General features: G+C 30.7%; 3 protein-coding genes, 1 non-coding gene and 1 pseudogene across 5 annotated transcripts; all 5 read left to right on the top strand.

The window, feature by feature from the left end:
• Positions 1–549: 549 nt before the first annotated feature.
• On the top strand, positions 550–7500 carry LOC101253779 (uncharacterized protein C12G12.07c). The gene is made up of 4 exons (XM_004238709.5): positions 550–1400; positions 1835–2019; positions 6637–6711; positions 6836–7500. Exons 1-4 carry the CDS (start codon positions 734–736, stop codon positions 7193–7195), a joined length of 1287 nt encoding a protein of 428 aa, XP_004238757.1. The 5' UTR covers positions 550–733; the 3' UTR covers positions 7196–7500.
• Positions 3673–4472, top strand: LOC101254086 (eukaryotic translation initiation factor 5A-3 pseudogene; annotated as a pseudogene). The gene has a single exon (XR_011221061.1). The product of XR_011221061.1 is annotated as a eukaryotic translation initiation factor 5A-3 pseudogene (transcript).
• A 6533-nt stretch (positions 7501–14033) lies between the features above and the next one.
• Positions 14034–15603, top strand: LOC112940024 (thioredoxin H4). Its single transcript, XM_004238707.5, has 3 exons — positions 14034–14455; positions 14910–15032; positions 15288–15603. The coding sequence occupies exons 1-3, from the start codon at positions 14312–14314 to the stop codon at positions 15426–15428; spliced, it is 408 nt and encodes a 135-aa protein (XP_004238755.1). The 5' UTR covers positions 14034–14311; the 3' UTR covers positions 15429–15603.
• A 1199-nt stretch (positions 15604–16802) lies between these two features.
• On the top strand, positions 16803–18234 carry LOC101253283 (thioredoxin H2). The gene is made up of 3 exons (XM_019214091.3): positions 16803–17188; positions 17449–17571; positions 17895–18234. Exons 1-3 carry the CDS (start codon positions 17045–17047, stop codon positions 18033–18035), a joined length of 408 nt encoding a protein of 135 aa, XP_019069636.1. The 5' UTR covers positions 16803–17044; the 3' UTR covers positions 18036–18234.
• A 3749-nt stretch (positions 18235–21983) lies between these two features.
• On the top strand, positions 21984–23254 carry LOC101252777 (uncharacterized). The gene is made up of 3 exons (XR_011221060.1): positions 21984–22327; positions 22566–22688; positions 22913–23254. It is a non-coding gene; the product is annotated as an uncharacterized protein (transcript).
• The last annotated feature ends 629 nt before the right edge of the window (positions 23255–23883 follow it).

Here is a 23883-nt window from a genome sequence, read left to right as displayed (position 1 = left end):
TGGTATTGCCGAAGAAGTACCGAGGATATGTGATTAGGAAGGATATGTCAATCTTTAATGTATCGAGTACATGACCCTATATATAAGGATATAAAGGTTGTCAATAAGAGTAGAATATTAGTAGGTAGTTGAGAGTTGTCTTATTACTAGCTCATTCATGTCTTTAACTGAGTGGAAGTATAGACTACATATCGATTACAGTATTAGCATATACATGTCGTATTTGATTTCATCTATGGTTTATTGTATTTTGATTCCTTACGTAGTTGCTCCATTCTACTTTACTATTAGTGATAAAACCTAAATACGCTTTACCATTCTCAAATCTCACTTTATGAGATTTTTCTAGGATAGTTATATATCATATTTGTTCGTTTTTTTAGACGAGCTGCAATAAGTTGGACCAAGCTATTAAGAAAATAGATTAATGATCCAATCAAACTTAAATAAATTAGACGAACTATATTTTTATGGGGTAATTTTACCGTCCGCCGTACTCTTGGCCCATTTTCATTTTATTCCTAAAAAAAAAATTAAAAAAAATAATTTTTGTTACTTAAGAGGAAAGTGGAAAAATCAGTCCACTCTGTCAAGAACCCCAAAATTCTTTCTCCTTAAACTCCAAGTCTTCCCGCCGCTTCACTTCACTTCTCAAACCCTCCACAACTCCGCCGTTCACGGCGGCGGCATAATCCCTTCAGTTTCTCCTCGTCTGCTTTATTTTCATCTTCCGATGGAGGCCACGGCGGCGTCTGAAACCTCCGATGGACCTGTTTTGAACGTGATCAACAAACGCCTCCGTGCCCTCCGCAAGAAATACAACCGCATTCTACAGATGGAAGAGTCTCTCGCTAATGGGAAAACACTTAACAAGGAGCAAGAAGAAACTTTCCGCTCAAAACCCAGTGTTGTTGCTGCCATAGACGAGCTTGAGAAGCTTCGTCAGCCACTTGCTGCTGCTGTAACGGAAGAAATCAACCTTGCTACTCAACACCATCTCGTCTCTGCTGCGGATTCCCCAGATGAGAAATTAGCTGGAAAAGGCGATAATAGTTGTGTTGAGGTTGAGGATTTGCTTAACATTATTTATTTTGGTAGCATGTTTGCTCATGCGAATTGGGGGAAAAATGACTTTGTTTCAACTATGTGGAAAAGGGCTATGCATGAGAGGGCTTGTTGTTTGAACTATGATTGCATGCCGGAAGATGAGTCGACGGATGTGATTGATATGTTGTCGGAGAAGGACTTGGATTTGATCTCTATGCTTAGTGAGCTACTCATTTGTCGTCCTGTTAACTCTACTTTGTCACACAAGCACGCCCTTCAAGCTTGTATTGAGCATGCCAAGCTGTGGATAACAAAGTCTGATCAGCTCATTGTGCCAGAATCAGATGCTACTTGTGAGTGCAAAGTTTACTCCTTTCATCCCATTTTATATCGTCGTTGTTACTGTTTTCGTAAATATTTTGATTTGCTGCACTTGAGTTGTGTCTCTCTTTGTCCACTAGGTAGGGTAAGGTCTCCATATACCCTACACTCCCCAGACCCCATTTGTGGGGTTACACGGGGTATATAGTTGTTATTTATGGATGAAAGGATAGCTTGATAGTGAAAAAGTTCAATATTTCATCAAAGTTTTGAACTTTGTACAGTTGCAATAATATATTTGTATTCTTTAAAGTTGTATAGAAATGAGATAATGTTAGTCATTTTGGGACATGAAAACAAATGTGGTATAGATTAAAAAGGAGGGACTGTACTAATAGCAATATCCCCTTTTTAGTTAAGACTGAGGTGATCATTTCTATATACTTATATTTTTGTTTCGTTGCAGATGCTGGTTTGAGATCTAAGTTGAACAAGATCATGTCTTCGTTCTATTTTACAACGGAACCTGTTTTTAGAGTGGAACAGACTGTTGCTGAGTATGAGTCTTATCAGGTGCCAGTAGAAGAGACGGTTTTGCCGGTCAATGCAACTGGGCAGGTGGAGAGTTCAGTTGAGCGCTATCATGAGAAGGTAAATGCTACTTTGGTCTACCTCTTAGATAGAATATCCAAGAAAATGTAACTTGTTGACTTTTACGATGATTACCCATGTTTTCTTTTGCTATTTCCCAATAGTATTATAGTAAACATAGAAGTTATGTGATGTTGAATTAGGCCCTATACTGATTCTGCGTACTCTAGAACACACTTCAGCACAATGCTAAAATTTGTACTTCACATGCCCAAACCTTCACTTCTTTTTGGTTTGTGGAAATAGAAGACTTTTATGTGGTTTTTTTTAGGCCAATCTTTTGACTGCTCAGGTTTTTGGGACCTGATCCTTGCTAATAGGTTGCGTGCTTCTCCCCTCTTTTGATTTTATTTGGGGTTGGTATTTAGGACTTGTACCTTTGACAGAGCACACCTTCCTTTATTTTGCTAAAATAATGGTCGTTTGTGTTATTATTTGTGTGATAAAGAGTTCATGAACTTTATTGGTGAATGGTGTAGATTTTTCTGCGGTACTTCTATTGTGGGTGAAAAATTGAGGCTTTTGTTAGTTTAGGTACCAAGAATAATATCTTGAACAATAGTAGATATATAGTGAAATAACAAAGATTACTGTAGTTGCTAATTAGAAGTGATTGTTAAACACTGTTTTTAAGTATAAGAGTTATTTGATACCATCAACTAAACCACATAACCCAGTGTATTAACAAATGGTAGCCATACATTTGGGGTGACATGGACTAGGGTTGAAAATGACTGGGTTGTATAGCCTGGACTGCATTTGGCAAGATAAATGATGTATTTACTTTTGTGGAAAATGTTCCATTTTTTGTTCTAGATTGGTTTTGGTGTTTGGCTCTGTACAAAGGTAGGTCTTAAAGGCTTGTGAGTGGTGTCTTGGTGATAATTGTATCAATATTCTTAATGTAACAAAGCAAATGACATGGATTAAGAGTGAAGTTGGTAGAAGAGGAAAATAAATTATATCCTTCAATGACGCAAGTCATGTATGCTCCAGTTTTGGACTCTAGCTTAAATAAATTAGGTGAGCATATCTGCTCCAGCCTTGTAGTGTTTACCATTTATGGACTAATAGTATTTTTCCTTTTGGTTTATGTGCTACTCTCTTTGCCCTAAATTAACTATCCTACACCCTGATGTGTTGTCTTCATATCTGTACCTTTCTATATTCCCTTCAATAATTTTAGATAGGAGTTAATGTTATTCTAAGGCTTGTTTTGAGATCCGCTGGGGTGGTTCGTGTTATTGCATTTTTCTTCTGTCATTAATAAACAATGTAGTTATTTGGTGCAAAAGGGGAAAACATAGTACATCTCCGAGGTTTTAGAAGGGACCAAATTAAAATTTGTGATTCGATTCCCACAGGTGCGTTACAACATAAGTTCCAGATAAAAGCAATCAAAAGCATGAATTGACGAGAACATTAGGATACCATATAAACAATGGATGCAGTCCTTCTCTAAAGAAGGATGATACCCACTATGAACAATGTTATCCGTACACATCATAAACATGGGAAGTCCTCATAAGACAATTCGCGAGTTTCATAAAATATAAAATTGCTTCAACCATGCTCGCTTTTTGCTAAAATCGATCTATATATTAGTAAGAGAGTAAATCCTAATGTCTTTTTATAATGTGGAGTCTGGGCCAGCTTGTAAGCACTTCAACTATGAGAAGTTTCAATTGTTAGTGAAAATGTCTGACGAAGAGCACCAATTTGAATCAAAAGCAGATGCCGGAGCTTCCAAAACTTACCCTCAACAAGCTGGTACTATTCGGAAGAACGGTTACATTGTAATCAAAGCTCGTCCTTGCAAGGTTGTGGAAGTCTCCACTTCCAAGACTGGCAAGCATGGACACGCCAAATGTCACTTTGTAGCAATTGACATTTTCACTGGCAAGAAACTTGAGGATATTGTTCCCTCTTCGCACAATTGTGATGTCCCCCATGTTAATCGTACAGATTACCAGCTTATTGACATCTCCGAGGATGAATTTGTGAGTCTCCTCACTGACAGTGGTAATACTAAGGATGACCTGAGGCTTCCAACAGATGAGAATCTTCTCTCACTGATCAAGGATGGATTCGCGGAGGGCAAAGACCTTGTTGTGTCTGTCATGTCTTCCATGGGAGAGGAACAGATTAATGCACTGAAGGATATTGGTCCCAAGTAAGATGTGACCAAGGGAGAGAAGGGACATGACGGTACCAGCTTGTTCAAGAACATCTACTTCTACTTAGTGTTCTTGATACGCAAGCCCCCAATTTCTATTTGATCCTATATCCATAGTCCTTGAGTTAGATTGTTGTTCTAATATTTGTTGGAATTTATCTGATTACTTTAAACGTTTTCAAATCTCCTTGTTCGATGAGTTTAGTGGGTCATTTGCTAGAGTATATTAGAAGTAATAATTCATTAACTTTCTGTATTAATAGTATTCTGTTTGGTACATCTTTGCAGTAGTTATACGCTCTAAAATAAAAATTATGCAATGTGTGCTTTTTTCATAAAAAAAAACAAACTATTCCATCAGGCAACAATACCTGGTATCTCCTTCTAACAGAGAAGAAATCATCTAGTTTTTTCTTGCCTCAGCTTGGATTTGACCTTGGACCTCATGATTCTTCTCCCTAGTGGTCAAAAATTTTATTAAGGGTGTTCAAGATTTAATATATACATATGAAAAATAAATTGACCTATATACTTTGTATAATTTGTTATATACATAATATAAATTTTTCGACGGAGGGCATTCGACTGGCCACCTGTCACTACATGTGGCTATGCCACTGCTTCTCCCGCATCATCCACTTCTAGACCAAACCCTTGGGTTGCAAGTGATAGAGTATATCATGAGAAGGGAAAACATTAACTGCTGAAAATGCTTTTCTTTTTTCCTGCCTCTTTAATTGCTGCTCCTTTGTAAAAGATAACAAGTTACTTCTTGTTTACTATCTTCTGCTGTAATCAATCTTCCTGACCAATTAAGACACCAAAGGCTGCCTGTGAGACTTCCCTGTTCCTTCTTCATCTTTATCTAGGCCAAAACCCATTTTGAGTTCCAACTCAAAGTATGTATTTCTCTCTCTCTTTCTTGCTTTAGTAATTTGTTGGGATATTCGAATACGCCTGGTGTTTTGATATATGTGGATAATTAGCTTTATTTAGGAATTTGCCCATGAAACAGTGAATTCGGGATTCTGCAATTTATTAATCTGAGATCTTTCCTTCTTTTTGAGGTTTCTTACGAAGAAGCTATCCCTTCTGTACATTTCTTGGTTCTCAAGTCTTGGAGAAGGATCATTTTCTTGTTTCTATTTGGTTAATTGGCCTTTAAATTTGGTCCTTATGGAGTTCCTCTCAAATTTATCAATAAAGTGTATTTTTAATGCAAATCCTGAAGCAACCTGAACTTGGTTTAAAGTTTATTTTGTCTCTCTTTCTAGAAAGTTAGCTTATTCTCTTTGCACTTGTTTTGGAATAAGTTCCTGAAGTGATACTACAACATAAGCTATAGTTTAACTAGCTGCATTTATCTGTTTCTGATTAGCTGCAATAAGGTTTAAGGTTGTGGATCTCTCACGTGCGCGCACAGGCGTGCACCGGGACAAATGCCTTTTGGTCATTGATAGATACATTTCTTTGTTTTTAGTTCAGTTTTTCATTTTGTAATCATTTCCCTGAAGTGTAATGCTCTATTATGACCTCTTTAATTGAATGATGTTGTGCCTTGATCTCCACCTTCCCCTTCCCCCCTCCTTTCAAACAGATAACAGAACTAAATAAACAAACTTGTGTTTTTTGTTATTCCATTTCTGTTACTATTTAGTGTTTCCTGTACTTCGACTATAATATTATTCTGTAGTAACGACTGTTCCTTCTATTAGTATGCTTTGTCATGCTTTCTTCAGCATTTTGTCTCGTCTTCTTCTCTCCTATTGTTTTCTCTTTTCGAAATGCTTTTACTTGAGCTGAAAGTCTATCGGAAACAACCTCTCTATCATCCAAGGTAGAGGTAAGGACTGCACAAACACTACCCTCCCTAGATCACGCTTGTGGAATTGACACTGGTATGCTGTTGGTGTTTGTTGCTTACTATCTTCTCTGGGAACACTGATTTCACCATCTGAGAAAAGTATGGAAAAACTTATTAACCGTCAATGCTGAATATTTTATCTTTATTTGTTAGAGGTAGAAGGTAAACTACACACTGTCTCTTCTCCTAACCACTGATTTCACCATCAGAGAATGATAATTTATTGACTCTTGACCATCGTTTGGGCAGCACTATCTGAAAAAAGAATATTTTAGTCTTTCCCTATGTGTTTGTTGAAAATTTTGATGTCTTATGTTGTTTTTCATCTATTCACTACTTCTGATATATTAATGTGTAAATGCTAGAATTTTATCAATAGTTGTGCTTTTAAATTCTTGTCTCGAGATATGATGTGACACTTGTGTGTTTTAGTAATGGTAGTAACTCGTCAACTGACTCTGCATAGGTCCACATTTTTAGCACTTCTTTTCTGTTTTATATAGTCACTTTAGAAATCCTAGCTGTAGTAGCTTCTGTTCCTGCATAATCCAACTTCAAATATTTATTTGTTTTCCAGGGTGGAGAACATGTAAATTCTCAAGCTGATAAATCTAGCGAAATTCACGATAGCTCTGCAAAAGATATCAACCAGGTATGCATGTGTACTTCTCGGAGAATGCTTTCTCAAGTTGAATGTTGTTATTCACAAGATACCATAAAAGGCTATAAATGTTTAACTTTTTTTCCAATATAAAAATTACTTTGATGGGGAACAGGAGAACTTGTCCGAGCAACATGCTGCACCAGAAGAAGTTGGACATGAGGGAGAAGGTGTTGAGGATCCGAAGGATGCAAATGTTGATAATCAACAATCGAATCCCCGGAGGTCCCATCAGCATTTCAGGGGTAATCGAGGTGGTGGAGGCCGTCGTGGATACAACAATGGCCGTGGAGGCCGTGGTAGAGGACGGTCTTACCATGATGACCACAACCCATACTATGATCAACCTGGTAATTATTACCCCAGGAATTATCCTAATTATCGGGGAAGGGGTGGTAGGGGTAGCCGTGGTGGTGGGAATTATAGCTACTATGCTTCAGGTGATCAAGCTGGAAATGTCCCCGCCTTTTCATGATTGTTTAGGTGAAGCAGCATATGCTATACCTTTTTTGTTGGAAGCTGATAACGCTATTTCCCCGTTAACCTGAAGCACTAAATGTGTCAAAACTGTTTTGCTTGTGTTAAGTCCTCTACCAGAATAGCATTAAAAAGGGTCAAGTGTAGTGTCTTCTTTTGAACTTCACAACTTGTTAGATCAATTTTGAGTCTCCATTACTAGTTTTATCTCAAGTGAAATTGTATGATAATGTCTGCTGTATTCTGAGTGACTAAAAGTTGCCTGCTGTTATATATCATCCAGAAGGCCGCGATTTTTATGCAGATGTGCTATTTGAGATGACGCTAAATCTTACCTTACTAATCTTAGTAAACGGAGCGACAGTTTTTGAATGGAATGGTTAATACCTCACTTGTGCTATATGGGTAAAATATTGAAGTCCTATACAAGCATGTGTGTTAATGACATTTTAAATTTTTCTGGAGATTCTTTCTTGCTGGTTTGGAAAGTATCCAAAATTTATTGAGCTATGTCAATATTGAAGAAAATCAAGATAATAGGATGATTTTATATTATGACTTTGATTTGTCAAAATGAAATAATATAAGAAATGGTGTGACATAAATTTTATAAAATAAAGCTGTGACACTCTTTTGTAGGGTTGTGTATCTTGTCGGTTTGATTTTGAAATTTATCGATTTGTATTTATGCTAAACAGTTATGGAAATGTAAAGATATCAATTTATTGGTTAGTGATCAAAATTTTTCATTTAGAATTACTAATGGATAATTAGCAGTAGCCAGTAGTCACTCATGATAGAATTTTTCTTTGATAGTCCATTATTACATAAAACACTTAATAAAATTCACCGACTCAAAAGGAATCCTCATAACAATCAAGCTAGTTTCGATATGAACTATAAAGAGAAATCATTATAGAACTATTAAAGAAAATCATTAATGAGCATGAGACCATTACTATTAAAAAATTTACATTGCAGATTATAGAATTTCAATATTGCAAGCGTATTTTACTAACTCACTTATTGTAATGAGAAGATAACAAAAAAAAAAATTTAAGTAAGGAAACCAATCATTTGAACCTTACTTTAGTAAAACAAAGACTTAAAGTAAGGGAACCAACCATTTGTATCTTAATTTAGACTCTTGGAGAATGATGTTCAATATAACTCACCAGCGTGGAAACAATGACAACAAATCAATCACTGATGTCGCAACTTTCGAATATTATTATGAAATATTGTGTGTCGATTATAAAGTCAATATAAAGAGTTTGAAGACTAAAGTGTAAACCCTAAAGAGTAAAAGTGTCTAAGGCCTTAAGTGATATAAATGTAATTAATTAAACTTCTTATCGGGTTATCGGGACACCCGATTAGAAATATGGAATAATCGAGGTCCGAATGGATAAGTCGATAAGAAGTTTATGGTAAGTTGAGATCCAAACCCTTTAACCATTAACTGGAACTATCGATCCAATAACTAGATTACTGGTTAGAGTTATCGATTTCGATTCGATTTTGAACTATCCTACTCCTCTGCCATGTCTTGATGACTAATGTCAAAGGAACAAAGACAGCCACATTTAGCCCACATAAAATGAAAGATACTATAAACAACAATAATAACAATATGTTTAATGTAGTTCGATAAAGATTGGGGTTTCATTTCGCCACTCTATTTCAATAGCAACGACAATGTATTTAGTATAGTTTGATAAAGATGACGTTTGATCACCTACTCTATTTTAATACAGTGTATAACATCTTCGTTAATTATCATTACCTTGGATAGATCTAAGGTACTTAAAACTTTCTCAAAATGACTTATGTATTTATTATCACTTTCATATCTATTTCAAAATCACGTTAACACTCTAAATATTCAATCTAAATTATTCTTACCAATATTTAGATATGCAATAATAATTCCGCCTACGTTACTGACTTAACACTCTAAATATTCAATCTAAATTATTCTTACCAATATCATGATAAAATGAAATTTTATTTCAGATTAATTTTATACCACAATATCTCTTAATTTTCACTCACTTTTTAAATCACTATACCATCCATTTGATGCACTTCAAAATAAATTATTCCTTTTTGCTTTTCGATAATCAAAACATAATTATTTTCATTTAGTCAATAAAGTGTATCAACTTGTTTAAGATGTCACTTATATATATTTTATAAATGGTGTTGGAAATATATATAAAATGTTTAATTATGCTGATGGAGAATAAACCATCACTTTAATATTTGAGTAATTTAATAAATTAGTACTTTTAGATGTCATGAATGGTGCATAAAAGTAAAATGCATCAAACATCTTTGAGATCATATCTTAAAAATAAAGAAATGACAAGATAATAAAAGTTTAATAATATGTACGTCAGCTTTATTTAGAGATTTCAAATTTGAGTCTTGAATATAGAGAAAATATCATTGAAGGTGTCATCCTTAAAATAAATCTTATAGTCTGCAATTCAAATTTAATCAGTACTTCAATATAAATATCAAACACGAAATAAAAGTTAAAAAAATAAAAAATTAATTTTTTTTTCAAAATTAATAGACAGAGAACAAGAAAAAAGTTATGCTAGCTAGCAGCATATAATGAACGGTAATTAAAATTCAGCTGCAAAAGTTTTTTTTTTTTTTACTGCGGAAGAATCCTACTTTTAATCTTGTCTTGAAAATAAAGATCATTTTTAGGTGTTTAATTATTTTTAAAATTTATACAAATAAAGAGGAATATCACTTAAAAAGAAAATTAAATTAGATATTTATTTTATTGTATCAACAATTAGTATAGATGTATATTCATCTCGAATACATAGTTATATATTATCTATATGCAAATATACATTATTTATATGATAATGATACATGATATATTGCATATACATATGACTATTTTATGTAAAATATTTTTTGTTGTTGATACATATTGATAAGTAATTCGAAGTCAACCACTATATATCGTACGAAAGTCCTATGTGTAACCATGTATAACCTTATAATTTATTTACGTTTTTATTGAGCTAAGGTCGATCAAAAATAACTTTTTTTTATTCTGAATAAAGATAAGGATCGTGTATATATATCAATCTTCTTTGATAAGGCGATCTTTAATATGTCACATGGAAAGCTGAAACTAAAAAGTTGTTAAAAAAATAATATTTTTTTTTAAAAATAGATTAAAAAAAAGTATGATAAATAAATCGAAATGGAAAAAATAATTTTTTTTAGGGCTTGATTAGATGGAGGAGAGTTGATGAAATGTGGTCTCTCCTTTATTCTATTTGGGTGCTAAGAATTAAGGAATAAATAAACCTTTCATCTCTGTCGTTTCAAGTTTATCCAATTCAGTTGATTAAATTAAAAATAGTCGAATAATTTTGTAATATTTGTATAGTCGATATATAATATGTATATAATAAGTGTATAACTTATGTATATCAATTTTTAAAAAATAGTAGATCGAAAAGTCTTTTTTGAAAAAAATTACATAAAAACACAACTTAAGATATCATAATATCTAAAGTTTCCTATTACTTAAAAAATAGAAAAATTCTCTCTCGGATACATTTTCGTCCTCTCTCTAATGTATTCCTATCCCCTCTCCGCTGCATTCCTATCCTCACTTGAATACATCCGTCCCCTCTCAAATACATCCCCTCTCATATACATCTCTCAATAAATAATTTATCATTCATAATATAACGAACAACAAAAAAAATATAGCAATGAAATTTTTTGAAATTTTTATAGTTGAGGAAACATCGGTAGAATATAATCAGCTTCCAAATGTGTGAGATTTATGTAAAATACTTTTTTTTTTTTTACATAAGGCATGAGGGAATTTGAGAAAATAATGTGTACTATTACTCATATGTTATAAATGTGGAGGGTGAATGAAGAAGGGATATTTGTAGAGATTAATTTTTAACACAAATACATAACTTGCACAATATTATTGGTTCTGTTGAATTTATTACCACCATAATTTCGCTTTCTGATTGTAAAATTTCTGAAACTTATAATCTAAAATAGTATTTATATAAAAAAAAAAAAAATTTCATTAAGAGCAAAATGAAATTTCTTACAAAAAATTATTTCTAAATTTTAAAATGAGTTATTCCCTTTCCAAATTAAACAAAATTTAAAAATATGCTGACATAAAATTAAACAAATGGGATAGGGAATAACTTTTCCTTTATGCACTTCAAATTCTTAATTTATGATAACAACGTACCATCACTTACCTTTATGTACTTAAATTCATAATAATAATAATAGTAATAATAATAATAATAATATGCCTTGACTCAAAAGAAGTATAATAAATAATATCTAAAGATAGTTGAGATATTCAAAATTCATTTTTTTAAAAAAAAATTTATGTTAATTTAAAATCAGATAAATAAATTAAAACGGAGGAGTATATAGCACTATTTCTTTTGTGAAATATTCTTCACCACAAACATCTTAGTTGTACATATGAAAATGACACAAAGTGTCACACTTCAATTAGGTTCTCTTTTTTCTTTTTGTTTGTGGAGTTCGATGTTTATATTGGAGTTTGACCGAATTTAAATTTGAGCCAAAAATCCTACATTAGAGGGTAAAATATTTTTTAACAAAGACAATTCCTTATTCAAAGATACTTAAACTCGAAATCTCTAATTAAAAAATAAAAAAATATTTATCACTCCACCACAATACGTGAACATATTAAGTTGTAAACACTTTCTTGTGGGAGTTAAAATTCCATTTGTTAACATCATTTGAAGTATAGTTTCCATTTGGCTATGGAATGTTTTCTAGGCATCTTTGTGTTTGTGCATAAGGGTAATTACATATTTTAAGAAAGAAAAACTTTATTGCTACCTCAATGAATCTCTTTATTTCGTTTTCTCATATATGAAAACATTTTATAATCGCGATCACTCAAACTCAAACTTCTAATTAATTACTCTCTCTGTATATTAGTATGGATCAATTTAGATAACATATCTTTTATTTAAAGTTGTCTTTATTTAATTAGACCATTAATAATTCCTATCTAATTGTATTTAAATGAATACGATATAGATACTACACGAATTATTATATTTATCTTTAATTAAAGCATTTTGTTACTTTTTAATCATTATTGTGAAAAGGCACACTTCGATACCAATATTGATGTCCAATAGTTTTGTAATAATAATTAAATTTAACTATTATATCGTCCATTGAATATAACAAAGTAAATAATAATATTTCTAATTATTTTGATGCTAGCCAAGGTGGTAAATTAGCTAGATGTTCCTTTCAACAGTAGAAATTGGTTTCATATCCAATAAATTCACTTTTTAAAGTCCCATGATCACATGGGAATAAGATTTTTTATCTTCTCCTACGAAATGGTAGGCGGAATATATAGATAGACATTTAAATTATTATTTAATCACTTTAATTTATTTTTACTGTGTCATGTAGATATTTGATACTGATATATTTGTACGTTTAACGACTCATCTATATAATTACTTGTTAACTGAAATTGTATAGATTTGTCAAACTTTTAACGAATGATATATATGATCTTTTTCTCAAAATTTGATGACATACGGAGTCTTTTCCCTTCATAAAATGATATTAATAACGTGACAGAATTATAATTGACCAAGTGTAAAAATGGTTTTGCAAAACGAAATTGTTTTCAATTAACAAATAATGACACAATAAGCCTTTTCAAACGGAAATGATATAGATGAGGCAAACTTTTAATGAATGACTTAAATAAATTTTTTCTCAAAATTCGATGACATATTTGAGTCTTTTCTCATTTTTCAACTTTGACATGTCACCCATGATTGAAATTTCATGTGAAGTTAACTGGAATGGGTTGGTCATGATAAATATATGTGTCAAGTTAAAGTGTCTAGATGATCGATAAGTTGGGTCCCCATTTATAATTAAGTGTTCATGCTAGCTCCAGTTGAGGTCTGGCCGGCATGGGAGGGTAGGGTGTGTATCTGTCGGTTCGATTTGATTTTATGTATTATTGATTTGGTTTATCGGTTTTTAAATGTGCTAACCAATAACAAATCAATAAGATATTTTTTTATCCGTTTTTGCGCTTTTGATTTTTGATTGTTATCGATTCGATTTTCGATTTACCCCAATAAGAAAATGTTTGTAAAGTATTATATAACTTCTCACTTCTCTAAATACTTTGATACAGTGAAACAAAAAAGATTACGAGAAATTGCATCAAGAAGAGAATATAGTACAAAGGCTATAATTACATGTCACCGCCAAAACATAATATGAAATTTCTTATTTTAATCAATATTACAGACCTTAACAAACTTGCAAAAGTTACCACCTATAATTATAAACTAAAACTAAAATGAAATAGTCCAATAAGACTAAAACTAATAATCAAATAGTAGCTATTGCAAACTCAAACTTTAGTCTTTTGGTTTTGAGTAAACAATAAAAACAAGTAAAGCGGTCTTGTCTGAAGTAGATAAAGTACTAATAATTTGATACATATTAAATTATTAAATATATAATATTTAGAAAGGGTAAAGTAGTAAACTGTTGCCGTGTCATTGAGTTATCAGTTTAATTACTCAATAACTCAACAGTAAAAACCGATATGTACCAATAACCCAATAGTTTTTTTTTTTAAAACCCAATAACCGATTACATTTTTTCGATTCGATTTATTGATCGGTTCGATTTTCGCACACGAATGTTAAGAAGTCTCACATCATAAATGGGAAATTGGTCTCCATATATGGACCTGAACAAACCTCCCCTCATAAACTAACTTTTGTGGTTTAATTAGGTCGATATGTCATATCTTCATATCCCTACACATGAAATATTAGCCTAAAGCACCAATACCAAAACCTAAGCAAAATAGCATCAAATCTCTCTTTGTATAGTGAAATGGTCGACATGATGAACATATTCTATAACTAGTTTAAGTTGTTCTAAATTTTGAAAAAAGCAAAAACATTTTAGTACATAAACAACCAATATAAAAAGGGCTAAGCAAAACTCTTAATTCCAACATCAAGCCAAAGAAAATTTAAAAGAAAAAAAAATGGGTGCTAACTACTCAGTCACATTGCATGAAGCTCATAATATGCCAATCACACCACAATTCAAGAGGTCTCAAGTCATTGCTTTTCACTCTTCAACAAAATGGAAGCTCCATTTTGATTCTTTGAAAAATACAAACAAATTGGTAACCATTTCAAACTATATCTTTTTATTTTTAACCTAGTTGATCGTAAATAGCTGATAAACTAATAATCAGTTATGTGTCTAGATGAAAGTGTTGAAACTGTTAATAAACACTTTGATGAGGTGTGTTTGGTAAAATATGTGGAGAAGTTGTTATTTTATTAAAATATCCTTTAAAATTTTCAATAAAATTAAAGTATCCTTAAAAATATAAAAGGATAAAAATATTTGATCAAACTAAAAATGCTTATATTATAAGCTGAAAAGTCATAAGTTGAGAATGATCTACTTAAGGATTTTGACTTATAACAAGGTGTTTACCAAACACGTAAATAAATTAAAAAAGTACTTAAAAATCAATTTGATTAGCTTATAAACTTAGTCTAACACCCTCGTAAATCGTAATAGATAATCTGCCTTCTAATCATTGGATTTTTTTGCTCTATTGTTACTAGGTTGTTATTGACTTCACAGCCACATGGTGTGGTCCTTGCAAATACATGGAACCAATTCTTAATGACTTTGCTGCTAAATATATAGATGTTGAGTTTGTCAAGATTGATGTTGATGAATTGGATGTATGAATTACTTACCATCACATTGCTTTTTTATATACTCATCGAGTTGAATTCTTATATGGTCATTCAACTAATTGTTATTATCTCAAAACGGTCACCTTTTTTGTTGACAAAAATTGGGAATCAAGAAAGAAAGGTGATCATATTCTGGGAGATCATAACTGTTAGTTGAGTGACCTTCTCAGCAATCAACATCATACTCGTTTGATGTCTCGATTGATACTAATTTCACGATCTTGGTTGAATCGTTAACAGGACGTAGCTCAGGAATATGGGGTTCAAGCGATGCCAACGTTCGTGTTGATAAAGAAAGGGAAAGTTGTTGACAAGGTTGTTGGAGCAGATAAAGATGGACTAAAGATGAAAATTGAGAAACATAAAGCTATGTTCATATAAGAAAATTAAACCTAAGTGTGCAACAAATGTTTGAGCAAAGTTTGCTTCATCACATTTGATTGAAATAACTTAGCTTATTATATAACTCATCTATAGTTCTTGCTCACTTATTATTGTAAACCTCATTAAAGAAGGCTGATTAAAGCACTAATGTTTCACATTTACTTTTGTTTAATTTGACCAAAGTGTACTAATTTTATGTCTTGTGTACTTATAACCATTTGCATTATTGGCTTGGATTTTCTTTTTCCATGTGCAAGTAGTTCAAGGATTGAATTAAAATTATTGAATTCACCTAAACACTTGGTAGTATTCACAATGTAGTTATACAGATTTTGAAAGTTTTATTTTGGAAGAGAATTTGCGAGACACTAGTGTACACTGCCATTTGTGTGAACCTCTTATTATTCCCAGTGAATTGCCGTTTGCGTGAACCTCTTTTTATTTCCAGTGAATTTTGTAAGGTTATTTCTTTTGATATTTTGTACTCTTTTTTATATAGTAGATTTCTCATTTCCTCTTATTGATATATGTCGATTGACCAAATCATATTAAAGTATTGTGTCTATATTTTTTTTCTTTTGACGATTGCACTAGCTTCCGGATGACACCTGATTATCTCTATCCTTACTAAGTAAACCATTAATTTGGATGAACTTTAAACAACATAGATGAAGGGGTTATTCCTTAGCACCCACAAGTCAAATAGAGGAAAAAGAGAAACCACATTCCATCAACTTTAAGTTCAATTAATTACTAATTAAAAAATTATTTACATAAACATTTTTCATTTGTAAGAATATTTTTCACTTTATTCAATTCCATTCTCTTCACCAAAATTTGCTCTTTTGACACTTTATTACACACCATTTTCATTGCAAAATTCTCTCATATGAATGACTTCTAGATGCTTTTGTGTTTTGTGCACAAGTACAATTACATATTCTAACAAGACAACTTTAAAATTACCACATTGCATTCATTCATTTATCATATACTATTAATCTTTTCTCATGCATGAAAATATTGTGAGTCTAAAATCTGAACTTCTAATAATGAAAATATATATTATATGTTGAATGGTATGAATCGCTTTTTATCTAAAAGTTTAAATCGGGAAAATACATTCTTTTATTTATTTAGGTCCTCTCAATATTTCTTAGCTTGTGTTTGAATGATTTTTTCAACATTTCGAACCTATTGAAATCATCAAATCACCAATTCGAAATCATCTAGACTAAATGTTGATTGTGGTCAACTCAATTTTTTCTTTAAATGAACAAAATATTCCAACCAATGATCCAAACTACTTTGATGATGTCAAAAATTAACATGCATTAGAATTATTGGACCAAACCATGCCTACCAAAAGCCAAAGCAAAATAGCATCAAATCTTTGTTTGTATAATAATAATGGTCTACATATACAATTGAGAAACATATTCTATTGTTTTTAATTTTAAAATATGAAAAAGCAAAACAATTAAGAACATGAGCAATTACCAATATAAAAAGGGGTCCAAACAAATCTCTAAATTCCAACATCAAAGCCAAAGAAAATCTATCAAAACCATAAGTTGAAGAGCAAAAGATCTTTTACTCCAAAGAAAAAAAAAATGGGTGCTAACTACTCAACTACTTTGCATGAAGCTCATAATATGCCAACCACACCACAATTCAAGAGATCTCAAGTCATTGCTTTCCACTCTTCAACAAAATGGAAGCTCCATTTTGATTCTTTAAAAGATACAAACAAATTGGTAACCATTTTGCACAACAACTAATTCTCTAATGATATTGTCTATGGTTTTTAACTTAGTGTTTAAGTTATCTATATCGTCAATATAAGAATGTTTTACCACCTTTACCTGTTGTAGCAAGTAACTTGTCTTATTTTACATCTAAATATGTAATTATCTTATAATGTAAACAAATATTTTAAACTAGTATATAAAAGTTATACTCATTATATATTAGAGGGTACTCTAATCATTGGATATTTTTTCTATGGTGTTACTAGGTTGTTATTGACTTCACAGCTACATGGTGTGGTCCTTGCAAATATATGGAACCAGTTCTCAATGATTTTGCTACTAAATATACAGATGTTGAGTTTGTCAAGATTGATGTTGATGAATTGGATGTATGAAATTTCTTACCATCACATCCCTTCTATATTTTCTATATACTCCTCGAGTTGATTTCTCATATTATCACTCAATTAAGTGTTATTATCTCAGAAAATCACTTTTTTTGTCGTACTTTCTGAGATAATAACTATTAGTAGAGTGATCGATCATATTAGAAATCAATATCATACTTGTCTAACGTCTCAAATCTTCATTGAATTGTATACAGGATGTGACTTTCTGAGATGATAACTATTAGTTGAGTGATCAACCATATTAGAAATCAAATATCATACTCATCTAACGTCTCAAATAATTTTCGTTGAATTGTATATAGGATGTAGCTCAGGAATATGGGGTTCAATCGATGCCAACGTTCGTGTTGATAAGGAAAGGGAAGGTTGTTGACAAGATTGTGGGAGCAGATAAAGATGGACTAAAGATGAAAATTGAGAAACATAAAGCTATGTTCATGTAAGAAAATTAAACCTAAGTGTGCAACAAATTTAAGCAGAGTTTGATGGAATGACACTTTCCATGTAGAATAAGACTTCATATCTTTTATCACATTTTGATTGAGAGAACACAGCACATTATTGTAAACTTCACATTCAAGAAGCTGACTAAAGCACTAATGTTACACATTTGCTTGGTTTGAGCAAGTGTATTTATTCTGAGTTTTGTGTTCTTATAATGTCTTTTTCCAAATCCAACATCCTATAGTCATACCGTGAATTTAGAATTTGAACTTTATGAGCTCAGGCGGTTCAAAATCGAATCAAACTGATAACTCGAATCAACAATAAGTTATTGATTTATAATGATAATGGATTATTGATTTAGCGATTTTGATAATCGTTTTAACTTTTTTATTATCGAGTTATTGGTTGTTAGAGGTTTTTTCTTAATGGTTAACTGATACTCGATAGTAAATTAATAAATTATATTTATACCATTCGGTATATCAACATAATTAGGGTTTAGTTTCTTATTATTTTTGATTATTGGGTTATTTTACAATATGTTAGTGTTTGCTTTTGAGCACTTTGCAATCTGTCAGCTGATCATATGTATGGTTCATTTGGTTTGTCACATTTCTGTAAAGTGATTTTTTTATGTGTCAAATCTTACCGTTTAAATCAATAATCGAACTGATAACAATCAATAACCACCGATAAATCAATAAAAGATAAGCTAATATCTTAATGATTCTGTAGTAGCTTAACATATGATCTACAAATTGATAATCATTAAGTTAAATCGATAAATATCAAAATGGGACTGAACTGCTGATATGCAACCCTAGTTCAACGTACCACTAACCTTACTAATCATTTGCATTATTGGGTTCAAAATTTAATATTGTTACATATTTAGCATATTTTTAACACAAAAACAAAGTCTGAGTCAAAATTACTGAATTCGTCTAAATGCATTACTCATACTTCATCTGCTTCAATTCGTTTGTTTGGTTTTATTTAGACATGTAATTTAAGAAAGCAAAAAACACTTTTAAATACTATAGTCTAAAACTAAAGATATGTCAAATCTATCAAAATATTCTTTAATATATTTTGTGATCTTAAAGATGCTACATGAAAATTTGAGATTAACGAATTACCCCCCCCCCAAAAAAACACTTTTTTAAATCGATTAATAAAGAAAATTAAGACAAATAAATTGAAACGAGAAAAAATTATGATTCCTCATTCCTTCCCAGCCCCTCAAACCTCATAAATATAGAAGTTGTTGGACCTTTTTTATACAATATTGTTGTACAAACAAAAATGAGAAATGCAACTTTTCCATTTAAAATGTGATAGGATAAATAAATGCAAGTAATACATGTACTCATTAGCACACGATTTAATTGATTTTCATTTTCTTTTACTATTCAGAATAATGGAATTTTCGATCAAGATCTTCTCGCTCATTTACGAGTTGACTTATTTTAAAGTCCACAAGATGTCAAAAGGAATTAAAATGAGATCATATGTTACTTAATGCAACTTTAGGTTCCCTTTTAATAAAGAAAATGAATTTACTATATAATAGGTTCAAAGTAAATCATCACAACTTTTTTTTTTTAAAAAAAGATTGATCTCTTTTTCTAGAATGTTAAAAGCAATTCTAGAGAAAATAAAAAAACAACTATAATGTGATTTTAAAAAATAATTAGGAATATAATATTGTTCTAGAGGAGATGAGTAAAACTTTTCATTACATTCTTCCAATCATCTATAAGAATGAATTTGAAAACTTACATTTAATTTGATTTAGATATAATTGGATATAAATTATAAATAAAATCTCTCAGTATTCCTTTAATCATGATTTATAAAAGCATATTTGAATATTTTGAGTGAGTTTTATGCGATTATTTATTTCGATCTTTTGAACTCTCTTTTACATATAGTAAAATATTCATCTTCTCTAAATTGATTGATCAAACTATATTAAGACATTATTGTGTCATTTATGATACATTTCTTTTTTGTTATCTAAATTATCATTTTTATACCAAAATTATTTAAATCCTTACAATATGAACCTTACAAAATTATTCTTAGCACTCACAACTCACATATAAGAAAAAGAGGAACCACATTCCATCAACTTTGGGTTCAATTAATTAAATACTAATCAAATAAATGATTTACATAATGTTTTTCATTATTAAAAAAATATTTTTCATGTAAAATATTTTTGTTATACCTAAAGGACCACAATGGACAGATGCTAAGAAAGTAGCAAACTTCACTTTATAATTTCATTTGGAAATATTCTCTTCATCAATGAAGTTGTAATTGAATTGCACACCATTTTCATTGAAAAATTCTCTAGTGAAAATGTCTTCTAGATGCTTTTGTGTTTGTGCACAAGTACAATTACATATTCTAACAAGACAACTTTATATATATATATATATTGAATTCTATCGATTCGTTTTATCTGGAAGTTTAAACCGTTAAAGATATATTCTTTTATTTATTTTAAGTTTTCAATAATTTTTAATTCGTGTTAAGAGACAGATTCATAATTTTAACTTTCTGGATTTCAAATTTTAGGATATGCATAACAATTACTAGGTCATAATAGATTATTTCTACCGATAAAAGTGATTTTTCTTAATACAATTAAATATTTTTTGAAGAAAAGTTATTAACTGAGCTCAATATATTTTATATTTCCAATTCAAGAAGGTTAAACTCGTTAAGTTTTAATCCTGGATCCGTGACGAATGTCAATAATTGAAATCTCAATTTATATTAATTGGTAATTTAGGTTTCAGATTCAATGAATTCACTTTCTTTTAAGGCCATAATTTCGCATGATATAAAATTATAAATAAGAATAGAATCTATCATTTTCTTGAATGAAATGCTATCCAGCCTTTCCCCTAATTAAATTGAAACTTTATGCTATTTTTCACCTTGTAATCATATTCCTATTTTCAAAATAATATGAACCAATACTTTAGAGAACATTGTTTCTGTCACCAATAATAATATTCTTAAATCATATACTACAATTGTTAATAGTTATAATGTTCTTTTTTAAGTATTGGTTCCTATTATTTTCAGATATAAAATTACTAGATGAAGAATATAACTAATAAAGTAGCTGTATGTACTAATAAACAACTTTTTTTTCCAGGTTGACATTAGGGTAAAAAGTAAAGACTTCTTGTTTACACGGTGACGGAGCCATTATTTTTATTGAGAGAACAAGATTTAAAATAGGAAAATATAGACATACTAATAGTTAAACGGGTAACATCTAATATATATATATATATATATATATATATATATATATAAATAATTTAAATTATGTATAAATAATATAGTTCTTTACAGAACGAGGTAGGGATAACCTCCCAGAGTCCTTACTAGCTTCGCCCACACTTAAATAGATTATATTTTTACTTTATCAATGATTAATTAACATGTACTTTTTACTTCATTAAATTAGTAAGTTATACTTTTTCTATTTCAATTTGTTTGTTTAACTTTATTTTTAATTAGTCTGCTTAATAAATATTTTTTTTCTTTTTCTTTTTTAACAATCATTTGTTCAAATTCCATGTGAAATGTTTAAGAACACAAGATTAAAGAATATTTTGATGCATTCTACGTTTTCTTTAGTAATTTAAAACTACGACTTTTTATACTTCGTACTAAGTCAAAATCCGTCAAAGAAATTAACATGAATGAAGTATTAATTTCGTCATTTTCCTGCAATTATTTTTTAATTGACCTCGATAGATATATTGTCCGCGTATAGAATTTAAAACACATTAGAATAAAGTGATAATGACATTATATTGGAAATATTGGACCAAAGGACCATTACCAATTAAACAAAAAAAAATCAATTTAGCATCAATTTTTTTTTTATATAAATAAAAATGAAATGGTCGACATAATGAAGAACATATTCTATACTCATTTATAAGTTATTTTACATACTAAAGAAAAGAAAAAATTGAACATCAACAACCTCTATAAATAAGGTTTTTGCATAACTCTAAGCTCCAACATATCAAATAAAAAAAAAAACCTCTTAAAACCTAGGAGTTAAATAAGAGGGGTTTTTTTTTTAAAAAAAAAAAAAAGAAGAAAAATGAGTGGTTACAACTACCCAACATGGCCTGAATTTAACAAGAAGCCAATCACACAACAAATCAAGAGGTGTCAAGTCATTACTTTCAACTCTTCAACAAAATGCATGATCCATTTAAATTTTTTGAAAGATACAAACAAATTGGTAATCATCATTTTACTTTATTGTAACATGTTGTAGAGCCCGTTTTGATTAGTTGACTGTAAATAGTTGATAAGCTTAAGTGCTGACAATTATTTTAAGTGTTGAAATTAATTATGTAGATAAATAGTTACGTATTTAGATAAAAGTGACGAAACTAGTAACCACTTTGAATCTTTAAAAGATACAAACAAATGGTAAATTATCATATGGTACTAATCATTTGCCTTGTTTCTAGTAGGTTGTTATTGACTTCACAGCTACATGGTGTGGTCCTTGCAGAAACATGGACCCAATTATCAATGACTTTGCTGCCAAATATACAAATGTTGAGTTTGTCAAGATTGATGTTGATGAACTAGTTGTATGACTTCTTAAACTTCACAATCCTTTTCTTTTTTCGAGTTTAAGTTCTATAAATTGACGTGTTTACACAATCAGGATCACTTATAAGATAATTATAGGAGAACCTATATAATAAACGTTACAATTTGGTAAAAATAATAGAAGTTAATAACGTTAGTGTGTATATCTTAAATCCTTTTCCATGATAGTAATTTTACTCGAATCTTGGACGATTGAAAACAGGATGTAGCTGAAAAATACGGGGTTCAAGCTATGCCAACGTTCGTGTTGATGAAGAAAGGGGAGGTTGTTGACCAGATTGTGGGAGCAGATAAAGATGGACTAAAGATGAAAATTGAGAAACACAAAGGTAGCTTATACTAAGCAAACCAAAGGGAAAATGCAAAGCAATGACACTTCTTGTGTTTGAATAAAGTTCATGTGTTTGTGGAAATTTTGAAGTGGATGAGATCAGTCTAGTGGTCTCAGTTATAATTTTTAAACTGATACAACTAGTTGTATATCCATATCAAGTTCTTCGTTACATTTATTTGAATAAGAAAATGCATCTTGTTTTCGTGTTGATATGTCTGTTCTAAATGGCCAGAAAATTTAAAATTGGCTTGTTTGCCTCTGCGGACCAGATTGGATCATTACTAAGATCTTAACAAACGTCAATGAAAAATTTTGAATTTTTTTTCAGAATTTGGATCACCAAAAATCCATGAATTATAGCACATGAAAATTGACAAAATGAAAATTTACATGCTCTAGGGTTTGTTTGACCTAGAAAAGGAGTCTGTTTGCCCATGGGGACCAAGTGACTCCATTGCTAAGGTCTTAACATACGTACATGAAAAGTTTTAGGAAAAAAATTAGAATTCCAGACCACCAAAAAATGGGGTTTTACCTGCCTTAGAACTCGTTTGACCTTGAAAATGGTCTATTTACCCATGGGGACCATCTAACTCCATCGCTAAGGTCTTAATGGACGTCAATAAAAAAATTTAAGTAAAAAAAATTGAAATTATGAATTTATAAAAATTTGGGCAAAAAAGAAGTCGGCATTTCGGATCACCAAAAAAGATCGTAGACTATGCACATGAAAATCGGCAAAATAAGGGGTTAACCTGCTCTGGTGCTCGTTTGACCTTCAAAATGGGTTGTTTTGGCCGACATGACCAACTGACTCCATAGAAGACGTATTAACAGAC

Source organism: Solanum lycopersicum, chromosome 5 (assembly GCF_036512215.1).
Source record: "Solanum lycopersicum chromosome 5, SLM_r2.1".
Lineage (NCBI taxonomy): Eukaryota > Viridiplantae > Streptophyta > Magnoliopsida > Solanales > Solanaceae > Solanum > Solanum lycopersicum.
Note: the sequence above shows the minus strand (reverse complement) of the source record. Positions and strands in the feature narration are given on the sequence as shown.